The sequence below is a fragment of the Ascidia mentula genome, chromosome 1 (genome assembly GCF_947561715.1).
Source record: "Ascidia mentula chromosome 1, kaAscMent1.1, whole genome shotgun sequence".
In the NCBI taxonomy this organism is placed as follows: Eukaryota; Metazoa; Chordata; class Ascidiacea; order Phlebobranchia; family Ascidiidae; genus Ascidia; species Ascidia mentula.
Window position 1 is genome coordinate 27223528 of NC_138566.1, and position 26315 is coordinate 27249842.

At 38.5% G+C, this 26315-nt stretch overlaps 7 protein-coding genes across 8 annotated transcripts; 6 read left to right on the forward strand and 1 right to left on the reverse strand.

The window, feature by feature from the left end:
- The first annotated feature begins 139 nt into the window (after nt 1–139).
- LOC145899729 (translation initiation factor eIF2 assembly protein-like) lies at nt 140–3984 on the forward strand. The gene is made up of 9 exons (XM_082988634.1): nt 140–273; nt 1462–1621; nt 1676–1823; nt 1933–2039; nt 2158–2356; nt 2474–2502; nt 2616–2742; nt 3340–3488; nt 3757–3984. The coding sequence occupies exons 1-9, from the start codon at nt 200–202 to the stop codon at nt 3826–3828; spliced, it is 1065 nt and encodes a 354-aa protein (XP_082844760.1). The 5' UTR covers nt 140–199; the 3' UTR covers nt 3829–3984.
- LOC145899738 (iron-sulfur cluster assembly factor IBA57, mitochondrial-like) lies at nt 288–1461 on the forward strand. Its single transcript, XM_082988645.1, has one exon. It carries the CDS (start codon nt 336–338, stop codon nt 1326–1328), a length of 993 nt encoding a protein of 330 aa, XP_082844771.1. The 5' UTR covers nt 288–335; the 3' UTR covers nt 1329–1461.
- A 515-nt stretch (nt 3985–4499) lies between the features above and the next one.
- On the forward strand, nt 4500–9291 carry LOC145907926 (uncharacterized). Of its 2 annotated transcripts, XM_082995047.1 has the most exons (11): nt 4500–4567; nt 5939–6090; nt 6321–6518; nt 6817–6980; nt 7278–7404; nt 7461–7615; nt 7716–7828; nt 7934–8164; nt 8253–8367; nt 8453–8762; nt 9040–9291. In XM_082995047.1, exons 2-11 carry the CDS (start codon nt 5980–5982, stop codon nt 9157–9159), a joined length of 1644 nt encoding a protein of 547 aa, XP_082851173.1. In that variant the 5' UTR covers nt 4500–4567; nt 5939–5979; the 3' UTR covers nt 9160–9291. The 2 variants fall into 2 exon arrangements, with proteins under 2 accessions (XP_082851173.1, XP_082851181.1); XM_082995055.1 differs by lacking the exon at nt 4500–4567 and having other exon boundaries at nt 5866–6090.
- Nucleotides 9292–16100: 6809 nt separating this feature from the next.
- Nucleotides 16101–18138, forward strand: LOC145897761 (glycerol kinase 5-like). The gene has a single exon (XM_082986193.1). The coding sequence runs from the start codon at nt 16194–16196 to the stop codon at nt 17748–17750; it is 1557 nt and encodes a 518-aa protein (XP_082842319.1). The 5' UTR covers nt 16101–16193; the 3' UTR covers nt 17751–18138.
- LOC145897768 (SRR1-like protein) lies at nt 18054–19111 on the forward strand. The gene is made up of 2 exons (XM_082986207.1): nt 18054–18543; nt 18607–19111. The coding sequence occupies exons 1-2, from the start codon at nt 18054–18056 to the stop codon at nt 19002–19004; spliced, it is 888 nt and encodes a 295-aa protein (XP_082842333.1). The 3' UTR covers nt 19005–19111.
- LOC145897777 (NADH dehydrogenase [ubiquinone] 1 beta subcomplex subunit 6-like) lies at nt 19058–20602 on the reverse strand. Its single transcript, XM_082986219.1, has 5 exons — nt 20442–20602; nt 20052–20186; nt 19704–19820; nt 19477–19569; nt 19058–19263 (listed from the first exon to the last, which is right to left on the reverse strand). Exons 1-5 carry the CDS (start codon nt 20496–20498, stop codon nt 19129–19131), a joined length of 537 nt encoding a protein of 178 aa, XP_082842345.1. The 5' UTR covers nt 20499–20602; the 3' UTR covers nt 19058–19128.
- A 141-nt stretch (nt 20603–20743) lies between these two features.
- On the forward strand, nt 20744–25449 carry LOC145911627 (uncharacterized). Its single transcript, XM_082999031.1, has 7 exons — nt 20744–21190; nt 23425–23531; nt 23789–23902; nt 24246–24432; nt 24694–24918; nt 25058–25129; nt 25284–25449. The coding sequence occupies exons 1-7, from the start codon at nt 21124–21126 to the stop codon at nt 25364–25366; spliced, it is 855 nt and encodes a 284-aa protein (XP_082855157.1). The 5' UTR covers nt 20744–21123; the 3' UTR covers nt 25367–25449.
- Nucleotides 25450–26315: the final 866 nt, after the last annotated feature.

Sequence of the window (26315 nt, forward strand, 5' to 3'; positions counted from 1 at the left end):
ATTTACACAAAAGCGTTTTTGTAAACTTGCCCTACATTTTAATGCAACTCAAATATTGCGTAATTGTTAAATGTAATAAAATAAAACACACATACCTCAAGCATTTGTAATTCAAAACTGCTGACTCATATTTTACAGTAGTGCCTCTGCAACTTTTAATTATTTGGAAACTTAATTATTCGAGCTACAAATTTTTGCAATGACGAGGCAGCAAATTCTAAACTGCAAGTTCTCTAGCTGGTATAACTGTTTTACGGAAATCACAATAAAAAGGTAGGTAACGTTTTGTTTCATGTTTTTCAGAAATACCGTTAACCTTTCTTTTGTATGTATGGATGAAACGTGTCAAAATGACTTTTGCAAATTGCTTTAAGCTTCTTACCACGCCTCGGAAACAGTTAATTTCACATATTTGTAGAACCCTTTCATGCAGCAGTAGTAATAACAATCTTATTACTAAGCCAAGCTTAATAAAACTAGAGCACAGAAATGTGCTGAAGTTATCAGGGAAAGACACACTTGACTTTTTGCAAGGTTTGGTTACAAACGATGTGTTTCAACTTCAAGCGAAGCAACGCATGTTTGCAATGATGCTCGACACAAGAGGGAGAATAATGCATGATTTTATGATGTACTGGTTGTCTGAAAACCAGGAGACAGCGGTATTACTGGAATGTGAGGGGAAATCCCAAGACAAAGTCATGAAGAGTCTAAAAATGTACAAACTTCGTAAAGATGTGGCAATTTCTCATGCTGCCGACATCTCTGTGTGGCAATTGGTTGCTCCACCAGAAACTGAATTGGGTTCATTAGGATTTCCAACCGACCAGGTGGTTTGCAAAGATCCACGATCTTCTACAATGGGATGGAGAATTATTACAGACAGACCAAAGGTCGAGCTGACAACAGATGATGTAGATATCTACCATGACCACAGACTGAAGATGGGAATACCGGAAGGTGTAATCGATTTGCCTCCTGGCAAGTGTTCACCTTTGGAAAGCAATATTGACCTTTTGAATGGGATCAGTTTTGATAAAGGATGTTATCTTGGCCAAGAACTAACAGCTCGTACATATCACACTGGAGTAATCAGAAAAAGACTGCTTCCTTTTACAACACAAAGTGACTTACGTTTTGTTGAAAATGAAAAGATTTATAATGAAGATGGCAAAGTTACTGGAAAAATCAGGTCATCCAATGGTAAAGGCCAAGGGCTGGCATTGATGAAGTTGGATTGTCTTGAGATGAAACATTTTTGTTCGGACAGATATGTTGAAATATTCCCGTACAGGCCTGACTGGTGGCCTAAACATTTGGATCGATGATGTAACATTGTTGCGTATATTCCTAATCAAATTTAATATTTGGATGTTGTACCTTGAACTGTTGCTACAAATTGCTTGGTTGAAGTCCATATCTCATTAACAACACCAGCAACACCATGCGTTTATTTTTTAGCGTAGTTATTCCGCTACCCGCTGATTTTGTGAGTTACCTTCAAGACAACGGAACTCTAGTTTTGCCGGAAGGATTTAATGTCGAAAACAAATATGAAGAAGATGAAGAAAATGAAAACAATCTTTCACACTGGGACGAACAGACAACCGACCAATCAGAGGTAAGATCATTAGAATTATATTTTTCAAAAAAGTATGTATTTTGTTGACTACAGATAGCTGGACCTACTTTTTCGAGTCTTTTGGAAACTATTACGAAGGCTATTGATGAACTTGGAGGAAAAGTTTTTCCAAAGCTAACCTGGAGCTCGCCAAAAGATGCTGCATGGATGACTTGCAATTCACTCAAATGCACGACCCCAGGTAAAACAGATCTCTCAATCACTTGATGGCAATTGTTCCACATCATGCCTGCCTGCCAGTATCAGATGTTAAACAAGCTTTTGAGCAAAAGTTCGTTGAAAATTTTCAGGTGAAATTATTCTATTGTTGAAGAGCTCAGATTTTGTCATGCATGACTTGACATCAGCTTTCGAAGGTTGTGAAGAACCGATTGATAGAAACTTTATTCAACATGAGGTCGGTTAAACTTTTATCTTTTGTTGTGACTTCCGTCTATGTTTTAAAGAACGAGGGAACATATAAATGTTATATAAGCCTTCACTATTAACATGTGGTGTAACAATCTACTTTCCAGCTTGTTTTGCGAAAGTGGGCCAATCTAGTACAAGGAATGGAGTTCCGTTGCTTTGTAAAGGAAAATATTTTAATTGGCATTAGTCAGAGGAACCACAGACAGTACTATGACTACATTGAGTTGGACAAATATGATTTAGCCGATGCCATCAGTCGTTTTGTTGCTGAAAAAGTTATTGGAAAATTCATGGATTTGGATTGTAAGTAGAAGACAATTGTTTGCAAACTGTTTTAAGTTTGTGGTGCTTGAGATATTTTACATAAACGAGAAATAATTAAAATTGCTTCTTCCTAAAAATGATTTTTGTTTTTTGTAGTTGTTGTGGATGTTTACAAAAAGAGAGATGTAAGTTTTCATGTTTCCATTTTAATTATTTCGCTTTTCTAAACACAAGTATTGCCACACCCAGCATATTTGGTTGCCTATTTGTGTGAATATTTAAATTGTTTTTGTTAAAGGGAGGAATGTGGATAATTGATTTTAACCCTTATCAGAAGAGCACAGACTCTCTGTTATTTTCATGGGAAGAATTAAATTCTGGGCAACTTCAAGAAAATACCCAGTCTGTAGATCTAAAACGTGTCGGTAAGTTTGTTTTAGTAAAGAATTTCACTGCTGCTTTCTAAAAACTGACAAAAATATTGGAATTATTCGCATCATAGTTTTAACTCGTAGCACATAATTGCAAATAATTCAACAATATTGTAGGCTTTCCTGGGCAAATTTACCAACCTGAACAATAAATTTTACTTTTTTTCTGGTTAACAAAAAAAACTTTTTTCTTATTATTGCAGCCACCAATATTACTTCTACCCTGACATATTTAACATAACTGCGTGCGTAGTAACTTTCTTTAAGGTTGTTGAGTAAATTTTCTCACCGTGTCTTGCACTCTCGCAACAATCTTGTGTAGAACCCAAACCTAGCCATCTTGTAACTGATGTCCTGGCTTTCGCACGCTTTATGACGACATAGTTGGTATTATTACCCTGTGTCCGGATATCGTGACATGCGGTCCATGTGAACGTCCGCAGTCACTCACGAACAACGTCCTACATTCCGGCTTTACAAAAAAACCTGCCAAGCCGCTGTATGTGTAGGGAAACCACGTGTTCCACTGAGCTTTTTGACTGACTTGAAGTACAAAAACCCGAACCTACATTAATTAGAAACATTTTCCAGCAGATGGCGCAGTGTGCGGTCAGTTCCGCTTTACCGGACACGACTCTCTGCTGCAACCTAGCGAAATGTTGAGCTACCGGATGCCCGTCGATTTTGTGGACCTAAGTACCGGAAGTGACGCAACGAAACTGGTCGATTTCATGAGAATGGTAAGTGATGACGTCACTCTACAGCAAATACGCATTGTTTACCCCGAATTACACAACTAAGAACACGGCGGTGCTCAGAATGTGTAAACAACTAAAACGACAAAGGTCGTGATAAAAACAACCGTCCACGTTAATACAAAGGAGTTCAAGCTAAGTCAGGTTCTTACATGACGGTGCAACCATGGACAACATCCCCTATATCACTTGTGTAGTTTAAACCACAACCAAACCCGCCACCAATTGTTTGATTCAACATTTTTCACACTAGAGGGCACAAAATAACGACGAGAGTTCGGAGAGCGATGATGATGAACAGTGGAGGTTGCCATGCGATCGATGACGTCACAGTGACGTATAGACCCGTTTGGGACGAATCGAACAAAAGGAGTATTGTGTTTCATCCACCAGAGGGCAGTGGAGACCAGGAGTTGTTGTGTAGTTGTCGTCGTTTTATTCCCAATAAACAATGTCTTTTCATAATTTCTATTTTTTTTTGTCTACCAGCGTGTTATCCGCACGGTGGCATCCTTGAGTATTGTTGGCCATAGGGTGCATTACAAAATAAACATCTGATACACAACTAAGCAAAGTTTGTTTTAAACTCTTTGGGACAAAATTCCGAAATAATTTGCCGAAAGCAAAAACAATTTTGCAAACAGGCACCACGGCGTTAATTTGCGCACTCGAAAATCATTAAATATTAATCGATTTGCGGTTTCGAAAGCTCGATATTAGCACCTCCGTTCAACAGCGCTGAAATAATATTTTCAAAGCGTTCAAATTGTCAACACACAGCAGACGAGGTTAACCAAAGCTAACAGTGTTACAGTAGGCGCATTGTTACGTGATAATCTGGCGTTTGTGACAATAGAACGACACAAGGGCTACGGGTATTGTTGTTGCAAATCTGCTGATGGAAGGGACCCACAAGCTACATCCGGAACGCATTACTTCTGACAGCATGGATTAGCGAATTAGTGGATAGCTTATAGCACAGAAAAAGCAGTAATAGTTATAAATATAAGCGTTGAGTTAGCGAGTTTCTACGTGAAGAAAACACTTGTCTGGTGTTAATACCGGTATGTAAACCATACAGTAAACAATGAACATAGTTGTTCCGTCACAAATGTGTTGTATTGATAAAAAACAATATTACCGTGATGCTTGTGTGTAGACAGTAACAACATTATGGGTCTAACTTTATTTCAAAATATCTTGCGTTTTGAACAAAGCGCACACTTTCGATATATAAATACCCCTACAAAGTTACCGTGGAAACGTACAATAGGGCGGCATTACAATGTAAATGTTTAACATAAGGTCGGTGACGCAACACCAGAAAGTTGACGTAGGATGAAAAGTTTTATAAAAGTAATTTTCAGCTGAAATCATCGGACAACCCAAGTTTATGATTTAATGTTAAGATTATTTTGAAAACATTTACACAACATGCATCTATATATAAAATTAAACATTGTTTCAATGTGATACGACTCCGCATCATGCTCTGTTGTGTAAACCATTTAAACGCCAAGATATAGTTTAAATGCCGCCGCCCTATTGTCTTCTTGGGCCCTCTAACAATGGTGTTTGTTGATAATAGAACCGGATACCATGTCAGCACCCTGCTTCTATATTTCGTCATAAACTTTCCCACAAACACTTATTACAACTTTATTGTGTTCGGAATATGTTTAGGAAACTATTGTATCAAACGGCAATATTGCTGGGAAAGCTCATTAAAAACAATCCCTTTCATTAAAGTTCTCATTCAAGCCAGAAAGGGCAGCCACCAGACTGACGGGGATTCTAAAATTAACGCTTTGGCGAACCCTAAACAATCGGGCGAAATCCGACCGGGGAATTGTGTCTGCCACTGGTATATCTTGTTCGAAATACCAGGATTAGGTCTGTTGAAAGTGTAAGAGGGTGTATGCAATATTGGGAATGGGGTTTGGACAGGGCCACGTGCTTTTCTATAAGAAGGCATTCAAGTAAATGCTGCGTCACTGCGGTGAAACCATTGAAGTCGTTTTGCTTATTTTGTGTCGCCTTAATTTGTAGAAATGTGGGCTATTGTAAGAGGTGAGGGTTGTTCAGTGCAGATTGTCTGTTCAGCTATGAAGCTTTTAATTGATGGTTTGTAGAAGTGCATGACTAAGGTCAGAACAACATTGTACAGTACATGAGAAACAAAGTAAAGCCGATGCTAGTCACAATCAAAACTTGAAAGGCAAAAATCCGAACCACCACCAATACCTTGGGTATAAGTGGATGACAGATTGGAATGAAGTAGCAAAGAAACAAGTTTGTTAAGATATGGCACCGCACAAAATATTATAAAAAACCCTGAGTTGTCTGTCTGTTTAGCGTTTTTTGATATATATATGACACCGGAGCGAATACTTCATGACAAAAAAAATTTATACATTTGTTGATCGTTTACACAGATCAATTAAACTGCCGTGGGCATTGAATCACTGCCTTTAGAATGTCCTTTCCGTCCATAATTCGGTTCGACAAACTTGCAAAGGCGCAGAGCGAGGCTAATGAACTGTTGCAGGGAGCAATGCTCAACGAGAGGGCTGCAAGTTGGAATAAGGTTGGCTGGGATAATTTTGCGATTGTTTGTTGTTTGTGACGTCGATAATCTAATACAAAGCTCAAGAAATAATTCATTGTTTTGTATTTTAATATTATTGATCAAATTGCTTTTTTACAATAAGGAAAAATACCGAAATTTTCTTGACCAAAGCGTGTATTTTGTAAATATCATATACTTATTTTCGACCTGTGTAACGTTGTATTACCCAACGCACAAATGTTTTGCAGGTTGTCGACAAATACAAACGGATGTTGAAACTGGTCGCAAAATGCAATCTTCCCGCCAGTTTCATTTCCCCGCCCTCCTACAGCCGCCTCATGTATGAGTCATACTACCACCTAGCGGTAGCCCTGCAGAATCTGGGTCGCCACAAGGAGGCTATTCACGCTTACTCAAACGCCATATTGTCAATGAACTTGAGAAAGGTGCGAACAGTGGGGCCAGGATTAAAGTAACACCAGTCGAAACCCTTACCAATATAAGTTTTGTTTTTATATGCGGAAAAAAGTTTAACCATGCGCGTAATTTTTATGCTACATACCTGCAAGATTCCCGGAACATATGTCGCATATTTATACCACGCTGAACTTAATTGAATGAATATTTTGTCTCAACAAGCTACACAATAACTGAAACATTTATTTTTTGTCCAGTGAAAAGTTTTTAAGTTTCGCCAGATGTTTTGAAAAAAAACAAATCAAATTTAACGTTGATTTGTTACAGAACGGTTGTACGGCCGGTTGCAACTCCAACAGTTGCTTCCATACTCCAATCCTCGCTAGACGAGCGTTCGCCCACGCTAAGACAGGCGATATCAAAAGTGCGTTCCGGGATGTGGAGAAGGCAGTTGTCTTGGACACCCACAACCCTGATCTATATTGTGTCAGGTGATGACAAAGCTCTTTACTTGTCCATTCCAGCTGCTGGTGGCGTCGAAACTCCCCAACCTAAAAAACTTTATCTTAATTTTCATTTTCACCCCCTTTCAAAAAGTCAAAGATTTCAAAATTTTGAGGTTTTCAAATGTCGCATTTGTGACTAAATTGTTATTAAAATAATTTGTCAGTAAAGAGCACGCCCAGTCTATTCATATATCGTACAGTTTCAAACCGACTTTTTCTTGCTTGTAAACTTTTGACCCAAACCAAAATTTCGTCCTGACTGACGCTTGTTTCCAAATTCAGGGCAATATTGTGGAACAACAGAAAAGAATCACAAAAAGCTATGGAAGATTTGGATCGAGCTCTAACGTTTAATAGAAATCATGTGTGCGCTCTCATACTCAGGGGCGCCACCGACCGGCCTCTTCAAGTAAATCGTCAATAGTTAAACTTGTTTGCAGTAAGTTCAAAGTTATTTTTCGCCAGATGACGTTTGGATTGTTGGAAGGAATTTCTACGAATGTGAAGAAAGAACTTCATGCCGACCACAAGTTGGCGCTCGAGCTCAACCCTGACGCGTCATCGTTTGTCGATATTGTCCCGGATGTTCACGGGCCGAAGATGATGAAGTTCTGGAGCAGGTTGGGTGCAAACATGGAATTCGAAATCATTATTGTTTGCCATCGTTTGTGTCAGCAATATCTAAAACCGCAACAAACCATAGAAACGTTTCTTTTTAAGATTTTTGTGGTCGCTCAGTGTACCTAGAAGCGTGATGTACGTCGATCTGACGTCATCAGTGATTGCGCAATATAACAACACTATCGTCATGACGGAGAAGAACGACTTTAAAGGTTAGCTTAAAAAGTTTTTGGAAACAATTTGGTAAAATCCGAACTTTGCAATGTGGTGTTTTTCATCAACATAAACCCGTGTGACCCCTTGTATCGTTTCTATAGCAACTCCAAGCTTCGGTCATCACCGACCGATGACCGCGTCAACTCCTTCGGCAACGAAGTCACGTGTGCGATTGTCTGTGGATTCGATATCTTCCCGTCCCCAATCGAACCCCCTCCCATTCAGATGTGGAACGCCCCAGGAATCCACCGAACCGCCCACTCACAGTAATATGCGGGGAAGAAGGTTATCCTACGGCGAAGCTATACGCACTTACACCGCAAGAAAACAAGGTCAGAAGTCAAATGCTATTGATATTCATTAGCGATTAATGTTATGATTAACTGGCGTTTCATTAGAAAGGTAATATTAATGTTTCAGACACTGGAGTTTCCGATTACATCCAACGTTTGGTGGCGCACGCGAGCCGACCTCCAAGCGAGCGTAGAACGGGGAATTCCCCCGATCAAAAGATACCGACCATCACAGTATCCAGGTTAGCTTCTGTGTAAAAAGACGTCATAACTCTCACGAAATCATTGTCTTCGTGCACATAATACAATAAAGTAATGCTTTTGCAGGTCACCGGACGTAACCAAGCAACCGTCACGCAGCGAGAGCAGGAATTCATGCATGACAAACGTCACCCCGACCGAAAATTCCCCTCCAGTCCCCAGTCCCCCAAAATCGATCACAACCCTTCAATTTCCATCTCGCCGGGGTTCTCACGTTTCAATCAAGTCTTGTCCCGTCACAATCAACCGACCGGTTACCAGATCACTGGGCGACGCCCGACTGCCACCTAGCGGCGTGAGACGAGCTAGTGTAGCCGGTGGGAGATACAACAACAGGGATGCGGCAGGTTACGCTTCTTCTATACACGGTCTGGAGGTGAGTTTTCATGCAGTTACTTGAACCATCTAAAACCCAAAGTTCGGGATATCGCGGGTTCGAATCCCGGGGTGTACAAACAGATACTAGAGGCAATGTGTGTGAGCCGTTGTCTTGTTGTATTGTTAATTATTCGCATGTGTGGCGACTTGAAATATGATACGATAGGGTTGATTGTGATGCTGTTGTTACCAGACATGCTGCAATATGGTTCATATTCAGCAGATATGGTTCTTATTTAATGGTACATATTCCAATTTAAGATTATTTTATTCAGGTTTTCAACACCATCAACATCTCAGACGTCCCGCGTATGTATTACAAGCCATGGGGAGGGGACAAACTTCCGGTTGCCGAACTTCCTGCCAGGAAAAAGATCGAAGCTTTCAGGGTGTGACATGTGGCAAGCGCATAGTGGCATGTGTAACATACGTTGACAGAATGAGGGATGGAAAGTTTGGTTTTGAAAGAGATTAAGCGAGATGTGTTTGTTGGTCGTGGAATGAGATCCCTCCACTTTTACTATTGTTTCACCCTTTTTGAATATTTTCTTAGGTTTCTGGTAGTACTTGAATTCTTTTCAAATAAAACGTTTTCTAAATCTTTGCAAACTGTGTAGTTTCCACGAAAGTATATAGTGTTGTAATTAAACTTCATCAAACAGTTGTGTGTCAAAACAATGCACATATCCACACTCACATAGTGTAACAATCGTGTGGCGTTCAGTCAGCTCGACACTAACTATATGAAAGATAATGTATATTTGTTGAAATTCTACACACATTCATGAAGAAGTAAAGCTTTAGAAAATTGTATAATAGCCTTAAACAATAGTTTGATAAAGTTATGTTTCTCCCATTTTAGCATACAATAAATTCCACAATGTCTCCATACATTCTATAATAAGGTGGTGGTTATTTACTGGGGAGGGGTATTGTGTAAAATCTCTTTGATATTCATAAACGTGCCAGAGAGGGCGCTCTTAATTTGCATAAATCATTAAACTCGTCCAACTTCTGTGAGCGATGGAGGAAGGGCTTGTGGTGCCCCAAGTACATCTTCTCCTAACTGTTATCCCACAATGACCGTCTGTTGCATAAAAGTTTTAATCAAGTTCGGCGAAATGTGGCAAATGGTAACGTGTGCAGTTTGTATAAGTCTGAAGCATGGTTGGTGGTTGGAATCCCGTCTGACCCAACTCATTTTCATGTCAGTTAGACAAAGAAGAATTTGGTAGGTTGCGAAATTACCAAATTCCTTCCTAGTGAACAAAGTTGTCTCTGTTATACAACATGAGAAAGAAAAGGAAAATATTAAATCGCATAATAAAGTAATATTTCGTCGTAAAACCAAAAAATGCCTGTGTATCAATCAATATATAATTATAGCTTGGGCAACAGTTTCCTTTGCTGTGTGACGACAAATCCAAAATAACACGGATACTTAACCATGAACTCGATGTTCCACTTGAGATGAAACAACCACTCCAACCTGATGTTCGGTTCGTGAAACAAAAGCAGAAAATTATTGGGTTTATTTCGATTAATGTTGGTTTACGCAAAGTGGAAAACGTTAAGGTGACTCGAATGAAAATCTGATTTTAGGTTAATAACAAACAACAAGCTGTAGGTTCGAAGCGTAAAAATGTCATGATCCAAATTGTTATGTAACGGTTTTTCCAGATTCTCCGCGAGAAAACAATCAACACATTCTTAATTACCCCCCAGCAGACACGACCATCGAATTCGACAATTTACCATTACTTTATTCAAAACTATTCGTTTCGGTTAAACGCGACCGACCGAAAATTAACCATTTCTCCCAACAAAGAACGGTTATGTAATTAGGGATAGGCCGAACCGTGAGAATCAAGCGGAAACTTTTCGGATATATAAACCCTCAAGCAACACCAACCAGCTATCATTCCTACAAACAACTTTCAAAGGAAACAAACAAGTTGTAAAAGAAAAGTTGTAACAAAACTCGGTGCAAGTCAGATACTGAAATCACTTGAAGATGGAAAGCAAAACTTTTTACGTGGTCGTGGCTTTGGTGGTTATGATTTCTATTGCAGTTTGTGAAGCTGATTCAAATCCTTCTGGCGAAAAGTCAAATGTATTGATTGAAAGGTGCATTCTGTTTGATAAAAGTCGCTTCTATAAAAGTCGGTTGAAGCAAAAATGTAATGTATTTAATCACAATATTAGTTTACTGTTAGTTAAATAATTCAAACTTCTTTCACGTTGCAAAAATTTTTCGAAGGCAATTTTTCAGACAATAAAATTTAAACAACCTGTAGAACCTTACATTTAAACTGATTACTATCGTAACCCTAGAAACAAGTTTGTAAATATTTCAGAATTCGGAGATACGTCAGCAGAGGTAGATGGTGCGGACCTCGCCTGAAGATCCAATGTTACAAGTTGGCCTACAGGTGTCACGCATCAGTGCTTAACAAGCGAAGCGTGAAAGAGGAAGAACAAACTATCGACAACCATGAGCAACCGGAACAAGAAGGGAAAATGGTGGGAAGAGAAAGAAGAGCTTTGAAATTCAAGAGAAGAAGATTTTTTCGGGCAAACTGTGGTATTTGCAGTTCAAGATGTTGGTAACAAGTTTATCTTCTGTCCACAAATTACACAAGGATGCCATTGTTTGAATTATCTGTTTGTTTTAACTGATAGAAAGCAAGCATTGCTTTTGCTTTATATTTTCAAAATCATTGAAATCATATTCCACCATCTTCATTTTTTATATGTTTTCTATTTTATTAAACTGCTTTCTATCGTCTGTTACTGATGTTGAATGCTTCAACTTATCGTGCTGTGTTTTCTATCATGTTGTACATATTCATGCTTTGCACAGTCTCTAAACTTGTTTGTGACGTAATAAATCACAAAAATATGGAAGATCTTGATTGTGTTTGTACGATTCAATGTGTATTCGACTATTGACATTGCTAAGGTAAATATCGCATGCAAGGCCGAGGTTTTCTATTTCTTCGGCGGATTATTTAGCGGGAGCAACCTATGCACAAAACTTTGTGAATTTAATCTAAGTAGGCCAAAAATATTTTAACGGTAAAAAAATGGAACGAAACCTTTACTAAAACCACCCTAATTAGAATACAGGGGTTGTCAAGATAGATTACAACCAATTTCCGAACCTACAATAGTTAGCCTACAGTTGTCACGCATCAGTGCTTAACAAGCGAAGCGTGGAGGAGGTAGAACAAACTATCGACAGCCATAAGCAACCGGAACAAGAAGAGAAAATGGTGGTTGATTGTGTTTTTACGCTCGAATATGGATTGTTGTCAAGAACTACAACTTCAACGACTGGTGTTATCAAAATAGTTTGCGGAATTTTTTTACTTTGTTAAAAAATCTCACCTAATCAGTAAGAACACAATGATTTATTTTTTCGTGTAATTCAATTGTTCCGATGAGATTTTCTTACTTTCACCACTGATATGGATGTATTTAACTCGTGTATAACTTTGTACACACGGTCAGCCTGAAGAAAATTTACTTTGAAAATTTGAACTCACGACTGCTTGGTTGGTCATCAATGTTTAATATACATCTGTGCCCGAAAAATTTCCAACTTTTCAGAGGCAACAATCCTGGTTTTAAGTTCCTAATCCTGGGGCGGTAAACTTTCTGGTGGACTTGGTTTGTCATTGAATATCTTGATCCTGTTCACAGTCAGTCCACTAAAACACGTTTTTTGGAAATCTATGCGGTGATGAACGCAGCATACGGGGCCAGTTCACAAGTGCGTGGTGCGATTTAATCGAAGTGAAGAACCATCCCTGATGTATGCCACACCTATTGCAGGGTGGTCATCCCTTTTTTACACTTAAACCTATTGTAGGTTTGGAAATTGGTTGTAATCTATCTTGACAACCGCTGTATTCTAATGAGGGTGATTTTAGTAAAGGTTTCGTTCCATTTCTTTACCGTTAAAATATTTTTGGTCTACTTAGATTAAATTCACAAAGTTTTGTGCATAGATTGCTCCCGCTAAATAATCCGCCGAAGAAATAGAAAACCTCGGCCTTGCATGCGATATTTACCTTAGCAATGTCAATAGTCGAATACACATTGAGTCGTACAAACACAATCAAGATCTTCCATATTTTTGTGATTTATTACGTCACAAAAGTTTAGAGACTGTGCAAAGCATGAATATGTACAACATGATAGAAAACACAGCACGATAAGTTGAAGCATTCAACATCAGTGACAGACGATAGAAAGCAGTTTAATAAATAGAAAACATATAAAAAATGAAGATGGTGGAATATGATTTCAATGATTTTTAAAATATAAAGTAAAAGCAATGCTTGCTTTTATCAACAAACAGATAATTCAAACAATCGCATCTCTGTGTAATTTGTGGGCAGAAGAGAAACTTGTTACCAACATCTTGAACTACAAATACCGCAGTTTGCCCGAAAAAATCTTCTTCTCTTGAATTTCAAAGCTCTTCTTTCTCTTCCCACCATTTTCTCTTCTTGTTCCGGTTGCTCATGGTTGTCGATAGTTTGTTCTTCCTCTTCCACGCTTCGCTTGTTAAGCACTGATGCGTGACACTTGTAGACCAACTTGTAACATTGGATCTTCAGGCGAGGTCCGCACCACCTACCTCTGCTGACGTATCTCCGAATTCTGGAATATTTACAAACTTGTTATCTCTAAGTTTCAGATCATCATTAGTTTAAATGCGAGGATGCACAGCCTGTTCAAATTGTCTTGAAAATGTTTTTTTCTTTTTTTGGCGATTGAAGTTTAAATTAATAAACTTAAACTAATGTGCGATTAAAAGAAGCAAAAAAGGAAGCGACTTATATGAAAAATCAAAACAAAACTCACCTTTCAATCAATACATTTGACTTTTCGCCAGAAGGATTTGAATCAGCTTCACAAACTGCTATTGAAATCATAACCACCAAAGCCACGACCACGCAAATAGTTTTGCTTTCCATCTTCAAGTGTTTTCAGTATCAGACTTGCAGCGAGTTTTGTTACAACTTTTCTTTTACAACTTGTTTGTTTCCTTTGAAAGTTGGTTGTAGGAATGATAGCTGGTTGGTGTTGCTTGAGGGTTTATATATCCGAAAAGTTTCCGCTTGATTCTCACGGTTCGGCCTATCCCTAATTACATAACCGTTCTTTGTTGGGAGAAATGGTTAATTTTCGGTCGGTCGCGTTTAACCGAAACGAATAGTTTTGAATAAAGTAATGGTAAATTGTCGAATTCGATGGTCGTGTCTGCTGGGGGTTAATTAAGAATGTGTTGATTGTTTCAAAGCGAGAAATCTGGAAAAAACATTTCATTACAATTTGGATCATGACATAATTTTACGCTTCGAAACCTACGTTATTTAGTTTAGGTTTCACTTTCTCTTCTTCAAATTTTCTATTTTGCTCAAAGCAACTTATTTTTTATAATTAACTGCTTTTATTTCACAAACCGAACATTAGTTTTTTTGTTGAAGTTCGGTGAACGTGTCTGGGGGTTAATTAACGTCAGTTTGGACAAATCCTGTGCTGGAAACCGCACATACAGTTACAAAAATTTCTGCATAAATGAAAGTGTTGGATTTGCAACAAAATATTTGGAAATACGGCAAAAAACTTAATATAAATCACCGAAAAAAACTCACACAAAGTAGTTTTGCGCCCTTGCATTGACATTTTTCTACCGGATACGCAAAGAAATTCTCTCAAAGATTGTCAAAGTGGCGCTGGATGCAAATGAGAATTAAGTGCCCAATAATTGCATGTTGTTGTGCCAGTACCCGAAAATTAGGTCGGTACAATTGTTTACGGCCTGTGTTGCGGTTGTTTGGAGAAAGATACAAGTAGGCTTGAATGTAAATCATCATAATGTGACAAAGGAAACAATTGTCCAAGCTTTATGATGCTATTTTTTGGTTTAACGACCAAATATTATTTTATTCAACCATTTAATATTTTCGTTTTCTTTCTTATGTTGTATAACAGAGACAACTTTATTTACTAGGAAGGGATTTGGTAATTTCGCAACCGATCGAATTCCTTTCTGTCTTGCTGACATGATAATGAGTTGGACCAGACGAGATTCCAAGCACCAACCTTCAGACTTAAACAAACTGCACACGTTACCATTTGCCGCAATTCGCCGAACTTGATTAAAACTTTTATGCAACAGACGGTCATTGTGGGATAACAGTTAGGAGAAATGTACTTGGGGCACCACAAGCCCTTCCTCCATCGCTCACAGAAGTTGAACGAGTTTAATGATTTATGCAAATTAAGAGCGCCCTCTCTGGCACGTTTATGAATATCAAAGAGATTTTACACAATACCCCTCCCCAGTAAATAACCACCACCTTATTATGAAATGTATGGAGACATTGTGGAATTTATTGTATGCTAAAATGGGAGAAAGAATTTAATGAACTATTATTGCAAAAAGATACTCACTTTCCAGCGTTTTGTCCTTGTACATAATTTAAGACATAGCATCCCTTTCGGTTTAATATTAGCAAGATTGACAATTGGTGTCCGCGGTTGAGGACAGTTAAGTCAACTAACAGTAAATATTGTTCAAAATATCAAATGCAACTCACCTTACTAGCCATCACTTACGGCTAACAAACGTTGATTGCAAATGAAATTAACTTAAAAACAAACACATTTAAAATCCGAACATTTTCTTCGCTATCCTCAGAACTTCTACAATTTAAAAAGAACAGCAAGTTCATCCCCAGCATAAATGCAACTGTCGCAAGTTCGTGTGTTGAAAACACTGTGGTGATAGCTAATTGTTACGTCACTGACGCCTGTTCGAATGAATCAACGGCGGGAAGGGGAATTAAGTATAAGCACTGAAGCCATGAGGTGCGCGTGTAGGAGGCAGATATTTTTCACTTCTTGCAGAAAAACACATAACTAAGTTACAAAACGTAAAAAATAGTTTGACATATGCATGGATGACAAGAGTTTGGTTTCGTTGCTGCGCTTGACGCTTTTTTCGGCGAACAAAATCCGAAACTACGTTCCAGGAAACGATTAACTGCACGATTTTGTCATTAAATTTCCGTTTCGCATCAACAGATTTTAAAAGCGGGAAGATGTGTTTGTGAAACTTGTTTTAAGCTCAATCATTAACAACGTTGGCTGAATAACTCGCCCATCAGCTTATATTTAATCTGTTTGATTTAATGGCTCCAAAGTTCAGATGTGGTTTTGCTTGGAAAGCATTTGTGGCGTTCATGTTTGGACGGCCTTGATTTCTGCAAAATGATTGTAATAAAGGAGTATTTTTATTGTGAAAGGGTTCAAATTTTTGTAAATTGCAAAGAAATGAATTAAAAAACTGTTTTTGTTTTTTCTGTACATGTGATTATATGCTCTCAGTGTGACTCAGGAGGAAAGTCAAATGGAAAACCATTGCCAAGAAGATAAAGTTGTATTGTCATTGGATATTGGCACCACAAATGTTCGGTGTTATCTTTACAACAAATCTGCTGAAATTGTTGGAAAATCAAGTGCACCTGTCAAAATACTTTACCCAGAACCACAAGCTGCAGAAATAGACCCAGAAACTTTGTGGCAGACAATATTGTGGGTTATAAATGATTGTTTAAAAACCTCCGAGATCCCCGTGTCCAATGTTGTGTCAATGGGGATTTCAACGCAGCGTGGAACGTTTGCTGTATGGGACAGTATCAGTGGTAAGATGTATCATAACTTTCTTGTGTGGCAAGACACTAGAGGTGATTCCATTTCAAAGTCGTGGAATGATTCTTACCTCATGAAAACTGTCCGAGTGGCGTCTACAGGTTTACATGCAGTCACACAGAAAAAAAAGTTTCTGGCAGCTGCCGTTTTGAGGTTTAGAACACAGCATGTGTCTATTCGTCTCCTGTGGTTGATGCAGAAGTACCCTAAAATAAAGGAGCTTGGAAAGGAAGGAAAAGTAAGATTTGGTAACATCGACACTTGGGTGGTTTGGAAATTAACTGGTGGAAAAGTTTATGCCTCGGAGTATTCATGTGCAAGTGCCACTGGTATATATGACCCATATCTTCTCGACTGGAGTGGATTCTTCTGCTCACTCATGGGGATCCCTAAAAAAATCTTTCCCCCTGTGCTGGACACTGATGCAGATTTTGGGTGCTGTGAAGAGGAGCTATTTGGTTCTCCAATTCCCATAAGATGCATTATTGGTGACCAACAGGGTGCCATGTTTGGACAATGCTGTTTCACTCCCGGGGATGTGAAACTGACGCTCGGCACAGGAGCATTTCTTAATTTAAACGTTGGCTCCCGACCCCATACCTCAGTGGCTGGGTTTTATCCAATTGTTGGATGGAAAGTTGGAGGTGACCTTACTCACTTAGCTGAAGGGAGTTCCAATACAGCTGGGACAGCTATTGAGTGGCTACAATCTATGGGACTTATAAAGGAACCAAAAGATTGTGAGAGTCTAGTTGAGGAATGTGATTCATCTAACGGAACGTACTTTGTTCCAGCATTTACTGGTGTGCAAGCTCCTATCAATGACTATTTGGCATGTGGCAGTATAATGGGTGTCACTCAAGACACACTGCCATGCCACATTGTACGAGCTGTACTTGAATCATTAGCTTTCAGAAACAAACAACTTTTTGATTCCATGAATTCTGAAACAAGCCTGGCCATAAATAACATTGTCTGTGATGGTGGTGTGTCTGTAAATCCATTTATCATGCAGTTGACTTCAGACCTGTTGGGTCAAAAACTTCAACAACAATCGCATAGCGAGATGTCAGCTCTTGGTGCTGCTTTTATTGCCGGACTATCGACAAAGTTTTGGAAAGATAAGCAGGAACTTTGTGATCTGGTCAAAGTTACAAAAACATACATTCCTAACAAGAATAAACAAGTTAAATACCAACCCATTATGCAAAAGTGGTGCAACGCGTTGTCAAGGTCCCTAGGGTGGTACAAGTGACTGTTTATTTCATGATGGTTTTGTCTTTCTGTAGTAATGTATGCAGTTTATAAGTTAGGGTTACATATGTTTGTACTGGTTGATATTTGATGTTTGTTTTATTGCAAATGTTTAATCTCCTTTTTGTTAAACAAACTATTTCCAAGTTGCAATCCTATTTTACGTTTGTATTAGGCTATAGGTGGCGTCATTTCACAAAATAACACCGTACAAATTTTGCAGTTGCGATTATTATGTGCAATAATTGTGTGTGTTGATTAAAACAGAACTCTAAACTTTATAAAATGTTTGTAGTTCTATCGAATGCCATCAAACATGTCTGAATGGACTACAGTGCCATACAGAAAACACAAGCCAAGAAGATTAAAGCAGCCAGTCCAGCCTTCATCGAATATAATTTTGGATGAAGGAAAAACATATGATAAAAGATCAATCCTTGATCTTGCAAAATCTATTCTAAAAACTGAATGGGGTAGAAGTGTTTTAGTTAAAATTACAGAAGCAATAAACACAAACAGACTTTCATGCCAGTATTTTGAATTTCAAGAAATTGTGTGTTATGGATTGGGAAGGCCGTCGAGTAGCACGGTATCTGCTCATCAACTCAGCCTACTTGTGGTATTGCATACGTTTATAAACAAGTGCAATTGGAGTTTGTCTGGAAACAAGTTTTGGGATGCTGCGTTTAATGACACTGAAACTGACTTAGGAAAGTTGAAACCCTCTGGCGACCACATTGCTTGTCACATTTATGATCCCACATTTCTGGATACAGACAACCAACTACTAAAGGGTATTTCAATATATTAGAGCTTCTAATTACAGTAAATGTTCAAATGAATATTTTTCATTGTAGATTTGGGATTTGTTCCCTTGGAAACCAATGAATTTGGGAGGCGTAAAGCCAAGAAAACACTTTTTTATATGTTACACTGTGACAAGTGGTTGTACAATAACCTGCTGTGGACAAACTGGTCAATGGTTGACCTGACAAATTCTGTCATCATTGGTAACAGCTTTCAGTCTATGTATGACAGGACACCAAGCCGCATTTTAGGTGGACAATACAAGTATATATACCTTGCTGTAAAGCATTCTCTTTTGAGGGAGTTCTCCCTACAGGACTGGAATAAGCATGACAACATTTTCAACGACACCTCCATTATCACTTTTCCCAAGGAACTTGCACAAAACATAAATTGTTGTGAATCCAGAGATGAGAATTGTCCAGTGTATGAAGACCAAACCTTGTAGTTTGGATTTGCAACATGGTAACAGTCACACAACTTCCCCAAATGACATAGAGACACAGCTGAAACTTTATTTATTATTAGAAGTTTAGGCACAAATCACAAAAAATACACAACACCAACAAAATTTATTGTTTTTTGTTTTCTGGGTTTACATAAGTATATTTCATGTAGTCAAATTCCAGGTCCTTCGCTTTGGTTGTGAAAGTCTTGTCACCAGGAAAGACTTTTGGGTAGGTCATGTGCATCATGTTTGGAACATCCTGAAAAACAAGATAATGCAATAATAACCCAGTACAAATATTGTGCATATGAATTTGTTTCCAGTCAACTTTTCTTGACCTCTGTTGCCAAATTGAAAAACATGACATTATTTCCAAAATTATGGAAACCACCATTAGGTTCTATGCAATAACAAACTTGCATGGATAGAAAAGTGCAAATAACCAAAAGGCATAATATAAAAATGTACTTACAAAATTGCCGTATGTGCAAAGATACACGATGGGTATAGATGGCAACACTGCTAGCCCATAAAACCTTCTTACAAATCTTTGGAATTTATAGAACTGAAATTACACAAACTATTTGTCAAATATTTCAGGTAGTTTAATAAATTTTTAAGCTATTTTTCATGATTTATTAAAAAAAGTTGTTTATTGTGTGTACTGTCCACTTAAAAATGAGGTAATTTGATTCCTACCACTAACAGTGGAGCCCTGGAATAATATCCCTTGTGAAAATGGTCAGAGAATTGTTGGAACTTGAGGTTTCGATCCCAGAAAGCTGCTTCTTTGACTTTCAGTCTCTGGTAAAAGTTCTAAAACAGACAATGTTGGATCATACATTGAAAGTACAGGTCCCACTTTAAACATCAACAAATGATTAGAACGAGGTAACAGCAATTGTTCAAGTAATTTTGAAACAAATATTAAATGTAACTTATGCAATGCAAAAACAGAAACATATTTCCTTCAACCATTAAATAAAATGGCTAAGCCCCTGCCAACCTTATTGCAAATTTGTTTTCTAAATTTATTGAAACACTTACCAAGTGTTTAGGTGGATGAAGAGGTTCCCTGGGTGAAAGAATTTGATCTTTCAAATACAATCTCCTCAACCTGCGAAGTTGGTAATTTCGAAGCCGCTGCTCGTCCAATTCATTCAATATTTGTCCTTTGTTCCTCTGAACATAAAAACTTTAATCATGATGTGGTAAATTATTGCCAGAATTCAAACACACTTAAGAAAACTAAATTAACACACAATGGCAGATATTTGCAAAATTATTAAAAATTTGCAACACACATAATATTTGTATATACATATTTTTTTGTTTCCCGCTATCACACAGAACTTAATAACGCGAAATTAAAAAATAATATTGCAATGCTTTGCAAACATGCAATAGAAAAAAAACATGTGAAACATACATGCTTACCATTTCCACAAGGCGGTCCATGTCCTTATACATGTTTACATTGGCGGTTTCGGCCATGTTCGTTGGTCAGCAAAGCTCACGCTGACCCACAAACTTATCAAATTTTAACAACTTTTCGTTGACCTGGGGCTGACCGAGATCTTGCTCTGATAGCGTGACCATTTAAGCATGACGTCCACTGGTGCGTGTCGAGAATCAATGAAAACAAAAATTGTGAAGATAATTTGAATTGGAAAAATAAAACTTTATGTGTTTTTTATTGCACATATTTATAAATAATATTATCAAACTGAAGTGGAGTGTTTACTTTTCATTGCATTAATTTTTAAATAACGTTAGCATAAGATATAATTTTCCATAGATCGTGTGGCTGTCTGCTGACAATAAGAACAAAATAATGTAGAAAATTGATGACCATGTGCAAAAATAAATTGCATCATGGTGACGCAGAAACGCCCAATAAATCATAGCCCATTCGCATATGCTTGCAAAAATGCTCCTTGTAAATCGGAGCCTTGCCTTTTTCACTTAAACCGTCGACAGCTGCACCCTCTCCATGCACGGAGACGAACGACATCAGAGTGTGAGCTGCAGGAGGTGACATCGCTAGGTGACCGATAAGTTCCAATTTCTATTTACTATTTTCTCAGAAGTGGATTAAACGTTCCCTTTAACTTTGGTTATGATGTCGTATTGGATTAAAAGCGGATTTCTGGCGTTTAACTTGTGTCTTCTTCTGTACATTCAAGGTAAGTTACGATGTACATACATTTGACTTGTTAGTTTATTACATTATGTAGGCAGAAATCAAAGCACTTTGCTATATTGCTACTGTTTGTTGGTTTGTACCGGTTGCCACAAGCTCAATATCCCATTTTGTTTAGAAAATAAACGCAAGAAATATTCGTATGAGCTAAGATTCACTTTCGTGGTGTTAGATAATGCCAGTATTTCGACCAAGCTACACAAGCACCTTCACAATGTAGCACTAGCGATAGCAGTAGCCTGCACCACAGATGACTGATATAGGTGGCAAAGTTTATTCTGAGCGCCCTTTCTGTGTGGCACAATTACCGGAATTGGCGAACTTTTAAATTTGCCTCCACGGTATCAGGTGATGAATAGGTTCGCGTGGATGACGCACGTTATACAATATTCTTGAAAAACAATAGACTTTAAAACTTAGGCGCCAGTCACCATGTTTTGACCCTAGTTGTTTATTGACACGAATAGGAAGATACGTTGGTCACCATTTGTCTGTACTGCTTTTATGACAATTTCTCTTTAAATAGTATTGTACTCTTTTTGTGTTCGTGGGCCGCATAATTATTCAAATTCTTTATCGTATTATGTACAGACATGCTATAACGTAACGATCCCAATCCAATGCAAAATACTTGGCTACGGATAAAGCTTCGTTGCATTTTATTGGTTAAACTTGGTTTAATTTCGTTGGGAAAATGATGCACTTTTCTATACTTAATACATGCATAGCACCAGACATGCACAGCACACTGTTCATGATAGCAGGACGCGTGTAATTATCGATTGTAGAGCCAGTGTTTGTCCATTAGATCGGAAATAGGGAGGACTGGTAATGCTTCTTACCGAGAGGATCTTGTCTTGAAAAGGACAACACGGGTTTTAATCTAATGTCGCGTCTGCCACAAGACCAAATCAAAGGAAAGGCTAATCCCCTTTGATGAGAAACGAAAGAAACATATTTAACACAAGGTTTTATCGAATATTACGCGGCTCTGTGTCAGATTTGGTATTCAGTAACAGTTTGTCAACATCGCATATTTCACAATATATTTTTATTTTCTGTTTCGCCAAGCTTCTAATGTGCAGTCAATGAAACCCCCCCACACTTATATCTTGTTGAAGGGCTCATCCACTTGTTTCAATCGGATTTACGCCGTGGGTTTCATTTCCATTGAAAGTCTTTCCAATCTATCGGATATGATGTCACTTGCAGACAAAACCACGTCAGTTGCATTCAGTTAAATTCCCGCTGCACAAATTGATCAGAGAGGAACATATCACATACACGGTTTCACAAGTAGATAAATTTTAGAAAGTACAACATTGAACTTGTATCCAAAATTCCCCACAAAGAGTCAGTGTCATATTTTACTTTGAAATCTTACACAAATAATAATTTCACCATGACGACATCGTCAGTTTCCGAGCTAAAAAAGAATGAAAACAAACAAACCCAAAGCTCAAAATTAGCTGTTGTTTGCGTTTGCTTTTCCACTGTAAACACTACGCGTCCAGTTAATACAGTAGCCCAAATCTACCCTCCAGCCTCAACGCGTGTTTCAAATCTGTCAACATGAGTGCATAAAGATGTTTGTAACCGCATTGAAATTAACGGAAATCTTTCTAAGTTTTGAAATGATTTTGTTCTGCACCCATAGTTATATCAGTTATTTTTAAACGTTTTTTTTGTGATAACAATCAGGAAATGTTATTTGTACTCTGTTATGTAATTTTGTGGGGAACCGAAATCCATCAACAGAAAGCGTATGACGTCAAAACACAATTCAGTTACAACCATTGTTTTGTCATCAGTCTGCAGTGAATACATTTTGGATTTCTACCAATCAGCTTTAATTGCATCGGCCGCGGTCGAAAAATCGATCGAATCCGCCTGCAATGAATTTATTGAAAGCTTTTTGTGTTAATTTGGCAACAAACAGCTGCAGCCAATATTCAAAATATCGCGCAAAACAGCTTTGTTTTAAAACCAATGTCAGTAACATGTGGGTTGTCTTACTTTACGTCACAAAGACATGACTGTTACCCACTTTTTGAAACAAGTTGTCTTACGCAGTTATTTTACTTCAAAAAATTCGCCGAACCTCTAAGAAATGTTTATGGGTCGCTTCACATTAAACTTTCAACACTTCCTGATACGTGGAACGCTGACGTCACTCTCCACACATTAATTATTAAAAGCTCACCTTGTCTCCGCTAGGTGGTGCTGCGGCAAAGATCGTCAAACGACCGAATGACGTCATCGGTCCGAGTTGTGGGAGCGAGATACGGATGACGTGCGTGGCGACGAGCAAGATTGTGAGGAGGGTAAGTCCCGGTTCACAAACCCGGTTAATGATAAGTTGGGAATAAGTTTGTCTGGAAATAACTTACGGGCATCGTCGACAGAGCGGTATTCCAACATCCATCATTTATTTATAATACGAAAATTTTCTCCAAGGGAATGACGCAATCAACTTCTAGCAATAATATTTAGAGCAAAACAAACTGAGTCGATAATTTGATGCTGAACACTAATATTATATCTGTTGCTTTTGTCTATTTGAAACCTATTTATTCTGTAGATAAATCCGCAAGCAAATCCTCCCGAAATTAAATGGTGGCACCGTAATCAAACGTCATCGGTGACGTCATCAAAGCAAGTCAAGCATGACGAAAGAGTGGAAATTGAAATCGAGGTAATAATTACCGGCAAACCGTGCGTACTGGAAACGGTCGTTTCGGATTGAATTAAATTAAACATGTGTGTAAGTCAACACACGGTGACGCCCCAGAGCTGGGTCTACAGTAGGGTGGTGCACATTGATACAATAATAGGCGGATGATTGGCAGCATTGGTTAAGCGCCCGACCCACATACCAAGAAGAAAAGAAAAAATCAAGAAGAAAAGCATGTCCTGGGTTCAAATCCCGGTGTGGCAAAAAAAGTGATACAATAATTAAGCTTCTAGTCAAGATTTCGCCTATGGAATATTAGATGCCTCTTTCTATTTCATTACAAAAGGTATGTCGTGTCCCACAGGAATATTACACAGTGAGGAGCACCCTGATTATTCGGGACGCGAGAGTTGCGGATGAGGGGGTTTACCAATGCAGAGCGAGTAACAATCCCCATCGTCACAAACCAGGACTTCAATATTGGAAGATTGAAGAAGCTCCGGTTGCCGATATCCGCTGTCCGCCACCACCACAAGAAAGCACGTCTACTAGTAGGAGAGCTTGTGAATCTAATATGAGTAAACAGATCCTTTGCAACTTGCCTGCTTTCACCCCCAGTTGAACCAATGGGTCAGAAAATTGAACACAGCACCTAACTCATGGAGGGGACTTCCCCATTATATGCTGTAGCCGTAAAAACAGTGACGTGGCCACAAGATTTAAGCCAAACTCCAACATTAACAATTATTGATTCGCCAAACTTACCGACATGTTATGAAAACCCATAAATTTAACCCAAACTGCCTCTGTAGATCCACCAATATCCACCACAACCACCACCACAACGTCTTCAAGCACCACCAGTATTTCTCATCAAAACATCCCAACACAACCTACCAAAGTATCTGACGTCACACGGGAAGTAAAGCGTAACGTTAGTGAAGTTGGCAGTGACGTCAAAGAGGTCAAAGTAATTTCACCATCATACCCACAAGCCCTGACCACACGGTCGCTTCCTTCCCACAACAATAAACGAGGTACACTTTTCCATATGCATTCATTACACAAGCCGAAATAGTTGGTCGTTCGCTATCTCAAACTCAGTGCAGGGAATTACTGAACTTACCTACACAACGATTGAAGATATTTGTGCTTACGTTAATATTTTTAACACAGTTCGAAACACGAAACGAACGAATCGAACCCCAAGAAGAAGCTCCGCAACCACACCGGATGGGACAGGGGCAGGTATAAAAGAACCGACTCATTTCGATAAACTGTTGAAACTTGCAAACGATCATAAACGGAATCCAATTCTATGGTTATCACCGATTAAACAAACAATACCCAGTGATAAGGAGTCAGCAAATAACTGAATAATTTATTGTCCATTGTATTCCAGGTTTGACCGCCTTCCGTCCCTCTATCGTCTACGTCATCGCTCACATTCTGTGCGCCCTGCTAACTGCGTTCACTTTGACGTAACCGTCAGTTGGCTGCCTTTGTTTTTTATTTCAATGAACGATACGGTTTCACTTTGTGTTCGCACTTTATTGCTTCAAAAGCTGTACCTGATTAATTATGATATTGTCTCCGTGTTTATACAAAAGATTCGAGAATCGCAACGCTTTTAGATGCGAACGAAACTATAACATTGCTTCTAATTCCAGCCACGTTTATGTTACTTACTGGCTTGGTCCAGAGTTTGTTGAGACAAAATTGTTGAAATTAGTTATGCAGGAAAGATTGGACCCCGTGGAATGAAAAGCTTGTTAATATTGGTCAGTGGTCAGCAACCTTCGCCATGCAAAGACCCAGTTACATTCTTGCACTAAACTAAAACAAACCTCAAGCAACAAAATCTGGGTTGGAATTGAAGTAAACTTTTTTTCGCAAGGTTAAATATGTTTGTTGAATATTTGACACTTCTAGGCACACGAAAGAAGGTAATCGTCACTAATGGAGCCACAATAGATGGTGAAAGAGTCACATGTGGCTCTGGACCCATGGGTTGCCGACCTCGTTTGTAGGTTAAACAGCAATATAACACGGTCACCCTATTCCAGGGCAGAATTTTGAAGTGTATCGAATTAATTCCTTTTGTTTGTTACAAAAAGTATGCGGTGTTCACGCATAGAAACAAAAGTGAAAGATTGAACCAATCCACAAACGTAAGCGCTGTTATGTGAAACCAACCAAGTCATGACCTGACGATTAATCGTTCGCCCCTAATACTCACGAACCAACCAAGTAACTGACGTAATTAACAATTTCCTCCCACTTAAGGTCGGCTGACAAATACTGTGGATTGCTGGGTTGGGTGTGGGCTGGAATGACGCCACTGCAAAGTTATTATTACTCAGACTGTATTTTGCAGTTAGCATTACTTCTATAGTTGCTCATGTATTTGGGATAACTTTTAAATCTGAAAAAG